Source organism: Arachis hypogaea, chromosome 6 (genome assembly GCF_003086295.3).
Source record: "Arachis hypogaea cultivar Tifrunner chromosome 6, arahy.Tifrunner.gnm2.J5K5, whole genome shotgun sequence".
Classification (NCBI taxonomy): Eukaryota; Viridiplantae; Streptophyta; class Magnoliopsida; order Fabales; family Fabaceae; genus Arachis; species Arachis hypogaea.
This window is the reverse complement of record NC_092041.1, coordinates 67,983,964-67,993,003: the sequence shown is the minus strand read 5'-3', so window position 1 is coordinate 67,993,003 and position 9,040 is coordinate 67,983,964. Positions and strand designations below refer to the sequence as shown.

Sequence of the window (9,040 nt, the reverse complement as noted above, 5' to 3'; positions counted from 1 at the left end):
TTATTAGCATTCCACCAAATTGTATATTGCTCCATGTGTATTTCTTACCTTTGTATCCTAAACACAATAAGTTTCCTTCATTAGCAAACTCATTGATATTTTAGATAGAGGTGAATGATTTTGGTCTCCTATCCTCATTTTTGTGCTATGCCATTATTGCATTAAAATCTCCAACGGCTATTTGGTATTCTCTTCCTTGTTGAAATAGCTGGGTCAGCTTACCAAATTGCTCATTTCTTCTATTCTCATCGGTGTGAAGGTGGACTGCCTAAACTTTTCACTTAATTTGGAGTTTTGAATCAGCCAATTCAAATTGAATGAAGAAATTTTTATGCTGAATAATCTGGACTACATTATCTTCTTTTCACAGTACAACCAAACCCCCAGCCAAACCCTTCAAATTTACACAAAACGTCTTCTGAAAACACATGCGCTGTATCACCTAAGAATTTGTTGCAGCAGCGATTCTCATGCCCTAGAAAACCACAATAGTGACGGAAATTCCCAATTTTTTCATACTTTAATTTTATCTCTATCACTTTTCTATAACTTCTTGCTATCTTTATCATTCTCCTCAGCGGCTTTGTCACATCTAACTCCACTAAAACCTTCAACACCATTTCCTCCTTTTTTATCATTGTGAAAAATTCAACCTCCAAAACAGCACCTAAAAGATTCTCCCATTTTTCTGCCCAAATCCTTTGTCTTACAATGCTCCGGGAGATTCCAAAACTGTACTTATATAAGGACACGAGAAAATTCACTTTCAGTAATTTGAATGTCTTCATACCACCTACATAGATTGAAAGTGTAATTTTTGAAGGTCCAGAGAGCCCCCTTTTCTACCCTCAATAGATCTATTTCATTGTCGAAAAATAATTAGAGCATATTACCCCCATATTAGGATTTTAAATTCTTCTAGTTATCACCATATAGTGTAGAGTGCAGCCTCTAAGGTTCCACCGCTAAACTTTTTATCTAATAATAGTCTACTGACCAAATTTTTTGAACACTTATGTAACACTTCTTGAATATCTTCATTACTGAGTTAAACAATGTGATCATCATCATTATCACATTATCACCAGGATCATGGTTATGAGTTTGTGAAACAGACGGGATTGCCATATAAATTGGAACAATATGAACCAAGAAAGTAAGCAAAGTTGGAAATTATGATTTTTCCTATAAAACTCTAACAGAGCACCCAAAAAAATCTTGGTAAAGTAGAGCAAAATTTTGCATCTACTTCCACAACTTTCTGTTAATGTAAAATAAGAAAAAAAAATTGTCACATACAATATATATTCTCATTCAAAAATAATATTTTAGGTAGATTTAAAGTTAACGAAAACTCATATACAATTTGTATTCATGTGAAATTAATAACTAAAAAATAATTTTATAAATTTAATTAAATTATTATCTAATAATTTTTAATTATTAATTTTATACGAATACAACTAAGTTTTTCTTTTGTATTTTATATAATATTCAAATCCCTTAAACTCGTATTACTAGAAAAGTTTTAGCTAGTTAAGTTGAATGAATTTACTAATACTATTTTTATATTCAATACAACTAAATTATTATTATAAATTTATAATGACAACTTTTGAATTTATACTGGATACTGTATTTTTCTTGACATACGGTGGGGGCAGTGTCTGTACAAAAGAATCAGTAGTGCGTAGTGGCAGCGACACTGCTGAACACATTCCAAACGTTGGGCGTTTCGCTCTCTCTCTTCCTTTCCTCCTTTCTCTCTCTATCTCGCTCAGATTTTCTCCATCATCTCCTCAATGCGTGCCTAGTTAGGGTTTTTTCATCTTCTCCAAATTCCAACTGTTCGAGTTTTGAATCTTCTTCAGCTTCAATTTGTTAATATCTCTCTTTGGCCTTTTCTTCCACATGCTGGTAGCGCTTCTGTTTTCCGATCCCACTCTCTTTTGTTATGCTTTATTTCAATGCTAATATGTTCAGCTTATTTGTATATATTTCTTATCGTTACCCTCTCAATCTGACAACAGTGGTGTTTTGTGCTTTGAATCTGTGAACTAGATTTTTGAACTTACTATTTTGGGGTTTGTGTCTTCTACAAATTACAGTCTTGGATTCTAGTGTCTGAAATATTAAAATGAAATTAATTCCGTTGGATTGTACATCCTAGTTATATTGGATTTATAATTCTCTCCCTGTGTGTGTATTTTAGTTTCATTTTCATCATTTATTTATTTTGAATTCTTTTTTGCCTCGGTCTTGCTGTGGCCTATTTTGGGGAAGCGAATTGGTTGTAAATTCAGGGAACTGCCATTTATTTGCTTAATTTGACAATGTCCTACTAAATATGAATGAGTTGAATGAATACATATTTTACGTTTTCGTTTGCTTTGATGATGCTTTCAACTATTCGCCATTATAGCAGGGGTTTGAAACATATCTGGTAAAAGCAGTGGATACAATCCTGAATTTTTGTATCTGTTTTGGAGGAAGAAGTGTTGGATTTGCGTACCCTTATTGGCCTTCCTTGAGTTGTGATTCATTGGTGACTGATACAGCCATACAGGTGAAATGAATTAGTCACTCGAGCATTGTGAGTCAAACTGTTTTTTGTTACTTTTACCATGAGAAGCTGAACTGGTAGAACAATTTCTCTTGCAATGGGTTCATTCTCTGGCACTTCTGAAATAGTTGAAGCAACAGACGAGCTAAATACAGGGAAAACTACAGCAAGTAATCAGTCCAATAATGCGTGTAGCATGGCTGAGAAAAATCAGAAGCCTCGGGTGCTGAAACTGGGCTACAAGGACAATCTGGACGACGATATTAATAAGTTATTTGAATCAATTACTCTTAAATCTTCATCAAGAGACTTGGGCCGTTTTCAAGATGGTACAAGCCCTAAGATGAAAAGTGCATTGAAAAAGCCCATCACAGTGGGTGTTTCTCGGTCCCCGCGAGTTGGGACATCTGAACCTGTGAATTTGAAGCAGGCTTTAAGAGACCTTTGTATTTCTAAGGCATCAGAAATGGCTGCTATGAAACGATTATCAAAAGCAACAGCTTCTCCAAGAATATCAGAGGTTGGGAAGATACAAACATTGTACAATTCAGTTGTAGCTGAAACCAGTCTATCTGGCCCTCCTTTGGTTGAAAATAAAGAGAATGGAATTGAAATATCCCTAGTGCCAGAAGAAAGTAAGTCAGTTTCGATGGAGAAAACATCTCATTCTTATCAAGGTGCTGAAATCACTTCACCAAGCCAGATCATTCGATCTTCTCCTAAAGATGCTGTTGCAACCATTCAACATACTTCTAATGCTTCATTGCCGCAAGTTGATTTGGCATGTTCATCAAGTAAAGTTGGGGTTCACTCACGGCAAGTGGTGCCTGTTCAATCAGAAAAACCACCAACCACATCTCCCTCTCCATCTCCATGTACCACAACTGGAAGCAAATTGGAGTCATCCAAAATTGTTTCTTCTCCTAAAAAAGTTGGAAATAAACCATCTATATCAAATAGTGGCCATAAAGGTAGATTGCAAACATCTTCCTCATCTTCTGTAAATGGCTATAGAGTAAACAAAGTGTCACGTCATACCCCCCGTGCAGTCAAATCAGTCCTCAAGAGCAAGAATTTGAGTAAGAAAAAGCTAAAAGAGTGTTCTGGCTCTGGTTTGTGCAATCCTTCAACCAATAAAGTGAACAATAAGCCAGCTCCTGTTCCAACTCAAATGATTTGCGAGAGATGTCATTGTGCTTTAGAGAATACAAGTGAAGAAAAAGGCCACCATATCACAACACTGGACTCCATCAGTCCTGAAGTGGTGAACTCAGGTGAAGAGCACCATGGTTCAGATAAACCTGATCTGGCATCAACTAACAGTAACAAAGGCAGAGCAATTGCAAATGTAAAAAAGAGCACTAAGTTGAAAGACCAACTTGAATTTTCACAAAGTTCAAAAAGTAGCCAAGGTGAGTACAGTAGTAGCACAAGCACCAGTGACGAAAGTAATGCAAGTGGCTCAAGTTGTGGAACTAGGCCTCACATGTCAAAAGATTTTAGGTGGGAAGCCGTACGACGTGCTCATTTGGAGTATGGAGTCTTGGGCTTGAGACATTTCAATCTTTTGAAGAAACTTGGTTGTGGGGACATTGGGACAGTATATCTTGCTGAACTAATTGGCACAACTTGCTTGTTTGCTATCAAGGTCATGGATAATGAGTTTTTGGCAAGGCGGAAGAAGATGCCAAGGGCACAAACTGAGAGAGAAATATTAAGGATGCTGGATCATCCATTTCTTCCCACATTGTATGCACAATTTACATCAGATAATCTGTCATGCCTGGTTATGGAGTATTGTCCAGGTGGAGATCTTCACGTTCTACGTCAGAAGCAGCTTAGTAGGTGTTTTTCAGAGACAGCAGCAAGGTATGATCCTAAGAAAAGAGTCCAGTAATATATAAGCATTTTATTTTGTGTTTATAAGGTTATATGAAAAAAATTCACCTGCTTAACTTTAGCGTGCAACAAATGATGTGATAGCTAAGTATTTCCTAGTACAAACCTATATTCAATTTCATAATTTATATCATTTCACAGTGATGCAATATTCTTGTACTAATTTGTGTTTTTTGACTTCTGACATGCATAACTGTAAGTATTTCCTAGTACAAACCAATATATTCAATTTCATAATTTATATCATTTCACAGTGATGCAATATTCTTGTACTAATTTGTGTTTTTTGACTTTTGACATGCATAACTGTTTACTGTAGTGACAAGGTTTTGACATGTTTCTTCTGTATAAATATAACAATGTACGCTATATCAAATATGATTCCATAAATTCATATGTTGCATTAATTCTTAATGCTTTCTGCAGTGTTGCTGTTTGTGTAGCTTGTAAAATCTGTTTGTTTTGCTTATAAATCTTAAGAAACAGCGTCAGTAATTTGTTTCACTTCATCTGTGTTTTGTGGTCACTTGGAAACTATCCACTGTTTCTGGATAGACAATTTATTCCTTTTGTAAATTTGATAGAATTAAAACTGTTAGAGTAGATAACAATATCTTGCTCGTGATCTGTTTCTTTATTATTGCCATCTTTGTTATCTACTGTAATTCAACATGCTTCTGCCTGCATTTTTCCTTCGGCCATGCTTGTGCTAGGAATGGAATCATCCCCTTTCATCTACCTAATCTTTACACCACCACTACATCCTGAATTCTACCTGACAGCATTCCCCTTTGCTGTGGTCTGTCAATGATTGTCATTTTGTTTAGCGTTTTGAGATTTTTTTTTTTAATTTCCATTCACCTACCAAATAAAGATGTTTTGACTTTTCCTTCCAGTCATTTTGATTTCTTAAAAAATAGAGGTATTAAATGTTTCTTAGATCTCGAGATTAGATTTATTTCCTTATCATTATATATAATTCTTTCTTAAGTCATCTTAATTACTGGAATGAAAAAGTAGTAAATTCAATTGGAAATATATTGTTTTTTCCCTCCATGTCTCATTGTCTACATATACTGTTGTTCTGTTTCATGAATAAGATCAAAAGAGAAAATAAACAAGTTCTACAATAAATCTTTTTGGTAAAATCTAGAGGCTATTTATCTTTTTACACAGCCTTTTGTTGATAAAATTCGAAATATCTCTTTGACTAGCAAATGTCAAAAGAATTAATTTGTTGATGCAAATACACATGTTTGATATGTATTCTATATATTAGTTATTATGTTGAAGTTATCATCCCTGAACAACAATCTTGCACATTGATCATCTGTCTTTTATCCATGCAGGTTTTATGTTGCCGAAGTCCTTCTTGCTTTAGAGTACTTGCACATGCTTGGAGTTGTTTATCGTGACTTGAAACCTGAAAACATTCTTGTCCGGGAAGATGGACACATCATGCTCACAGATTTTGACCTTTCACTAAGGTGTGCAGTTAGCCCAACGCTTCTACAATCCTCTTCCGAGATTGAACCAGCAAAAAGTTCTGGCCCTACCACAAAACCAAGTTGCATTGAGCCATTCTGCATTGAGCCCGCTTGTCAAGTTCCATGCTTCAGCCCTAGATTCTCACCCGCAGCAGCAAAAGCAAGGAAACTAAAAGTTGATCTTGCAGCCCAGATTAGATCATTGCCACAGCTTGTGGCCGAGCCCACCGATGCCAGATCAAACTCATTTGTTGGAACACATGAATACTTGGCTCCTGAGATCATCAAAGGAGAGGGACATGGAGCTGCAGTTGACTGGTGGACGTTTGGGGTTTTTCTTTACGAGCTCTTATATGGTAGAACACCGTTCAAAGGTTGCAATAATGAAGAAACACTAGTGAACGTGGTGTTGCAGAGTCTTAGGTTCCCCGACAGCCCATTTATTAGCTTCCAAGCGAGGGATTTGATAAGAGGGTTGCTGGTTAAGGAACCTGAGAACCGTTTGGGATCAGAGAAAGGTGCTGCTGAGATTAAACAGCATCCTTTCTTTGATGGCCTCAACTGGGCCTTAATTCGTTGTGGTCTCCCACCAGAGATTCCAGAGTATTGTGATTTTGGAGTTTCTGATGTGACACCAGAAAGCAAGGGTGGTAAGTATTTAGAGTATAATGCAACTGGAGAGCATCTGGAGTTCGAGTTGTTCTAAAGATACTGTTGGTTTTTTTTTTTTTTTCTTAAAGATAGGATTCTTCCACGATGGATGTGTGAAGCTGTAACTTATATGTAACTATGTAAGCCTATGTTGTAAATTTAGTTTTGGTTTATATACCACGGTATGACCGTAACTGGTGTATGTGGACGTGGCAACTTGAGTGTTGAATGATAATTCATAATTGCAATCTTGAGGAACAAACATTCCCGATGATAAGGAAATTCCATTTATCGTGCCTGTCTGCCTGGTCTCTTGGGGGCCAAAGACGAATCTTGCCAGTGACGGGCTCCCAGCAGAGCGAAGAGAGAAGCACTGATTGAAATGAAACTAATATATTCTCATTTTCAAGTCCAGAATATGGTTACAATTATGGCTAAATAGGGTTCAAAGGTTTAAGAACTACTGATTGAATGCAGAATTATGGCTAGTGAAGGTTTGCTCTTATGGCTCTTGATTTTTAAACATGCAGAACTATGTAGAGAAACGGAATGAAGGATTAAATAATTCAACTCTGTTGTAAGGATATTTTAGTAATCAAATGATATAAATTCTAATTTAATCATGTTAAGTGCAGTCACTAAAATCAACTTAATATAAGATAAATATTAAATATAAGATATACATTAAAAATAAATTAAATAATATATATTTATATATAAATATATAATAACTGAATACATATAATATTTTTATTCTAATTTATTCTATGGTTTAGATATTCTAATGAAAGCTGTATATGTGAGTGCTGACGCTTGGGCAAGGAAAGGACAGGTTCAAGAGATGGGCATCAGCTGCTTTGAAAGTCGCCCTCGGTTTCTCGTTCTTTTTCTTTTCTGTGATGTATCTGGATTCTGGAGTTAGATCCTCCAGAATAATTTAGTGTTAGTTTTTGTTGTTTTTGGGCCTGGACACCCCTTAACTATTGAAACATATATATATTCTTCGGAAATCAATTTTAATATGACTTAAATGTTGGTATAATACGTTAATATAATAATTAATATAATATACTGAGAAACGATGTGAAATGAATGATTTATAGTTCAAATAGCATAATTTTTTTATATTCATAAAAAAGATTGTAAGTTTAAATCTTCCTATCTTTGATAATAATAAAAAAAATAATTGAATCATATGTAGATAAAAAAAACAGGGATTAATTTGTCCTAAAACTCAAATTTTACCTTTTATTCTAAAAAGCTTTAAAATAATATTTTTTTAAATTAATTTTTTATCATTGTGATTTGTAATAGTTATTATATTAGTATTTTATTCAATATATTTTTTATTGTATGGTATAATAAATATAAACTAATTAATAATACTTAATACATTAATATAAATATTAAATAAATGAAAAAATAATTAGGAAGATTAAATAGTAAATCTAATTATTCTCCTAACTCTATAAAAAGTATAGAGACCTAATTGAAAATTTTACGAAACTATGGAGACTAACAGAGTAATTAAACCTTTTTGTAATTAAGTCTCTGCCATGACAAAAATATTGGAATTAATAGAATATTTTGTTAAACAAAATGAATATATCTAACATTTGACTGAATATTCTATATATTTTAATAGAATATTTTGTTAATTCCAATATTTTTGTCACAGTAGAGATTTAGCTACAAAATTTAATATGGTATAAGGACCTAATTAAATAGAAAAAAATATAGGGACTTAATTAAAAATTCAATGATACTGATAGAATAATTAAACCTATTTTATTTATTTTATTTTGACATTTTCTATTTAAATTAGATCATTTTTATTTATAATGAATTGAGAAGAAATGTTTGATAATTTTTATCTATAATCTACAAGACCTATTCCTACATGAACACACTTATTTAAAATAATCATTATTTTTTGTAAAATAATTTAAAACAGTTAACGTATGTCTGCCCAACACACTCACCGTAAGAATTCTTTGATTTACAGGAGCACACATACTCATACTGTAAGAGTTTTTTGACTTACAAGAGCATTGTAAGATTCCTTTGACTAACAAGAGCACACGTACACACACTCACTATAAGAGTTCTTTGACTTGCAGGAGTATATGATAGTTATGTGTGTTCTCCATACTTCTTTAAGAGTTTTTTGACTTACAGAATCACATTATAGCTAAGTATTCCAGGAAAGCATTCTCAATAGTCTTACCACTATCTATTTGACTACCTTCACGCAGTAAATAATCAACATCTTATAATTTCATTATTTAGTAGTTACCTCTTTACTTTTCTACTTCTTCGTTCTTTCTTTCTTTATCTTTTTTACTTTTACTTTGCAAATTGTTTCAGTTTCGGTATAAATAATCAACCTGTTCCAAGCATAGATTCAGTAAGTCTATAAACTAGTTTAACTTTTCATATT

The 9,040-nt window shown here is 33.7% G+C and overlaps 1 protein-coding gene across 3 annotated transcripts; it reads left to right on the top strand.

The window, feature by feature from the left end:
• Nucleotides 1-1,632: 1,632 nt before the first annotated feature.
• Nucleotides 1,633-6,862, top strand: LOC112696668 (serine/threonine-protein kinase KIPK2). Of its 3 annotated transcripts, none has more exons than XM_025749493.3 (3): nt 1,633-1,917; nt 2,426-4,432; nt 5,812-6,862. In XM_025749493.3, exons 2-3 carry the CDS (start codon nt 2,661-2,663, stop codon nt 6,653-6,655), a joined length of 2,616 nt encoding a protein of 871 aa, XP_025605278.1. In that variant the 5' UTR covers nt 1,633-1,917; nt 2,426-2,660; the 3' UTR covers nt 6,656-6,862. The 3 variants fall into 3 exon arrangements, with proteins under 3 accessions (XP_025605278.1, XP_072053146.1, XP_025605279.1); XM_025749494.3 differs by having other exon boundaries at nt 1,702-1,917; nt 2,423-4,432; XM_072197045.1 differs by having other exon boundaries at nt 1,656-4,432.
• Nucleotides 6,863-9,040: the final 2,178 nt, after the last annotated feature.

Bases quoted from the DNA above. Each gene is read 5' to 3' on its own strand.
- LOC112696668 (XM_025749493.3), top strand. From the start codon at position 2,661: ATGGGTTCATTCTCTGGCACTTCTGAAATAGTTGAAGCAACAGACGAG. The intron at 4,433-5,811 runs GTATGATCCTAA...TTATCCATGCAG, and splicing joins TTTTCAGAGACAGCAGCAAG to GTTTTATGTTGCCGAAGTCC.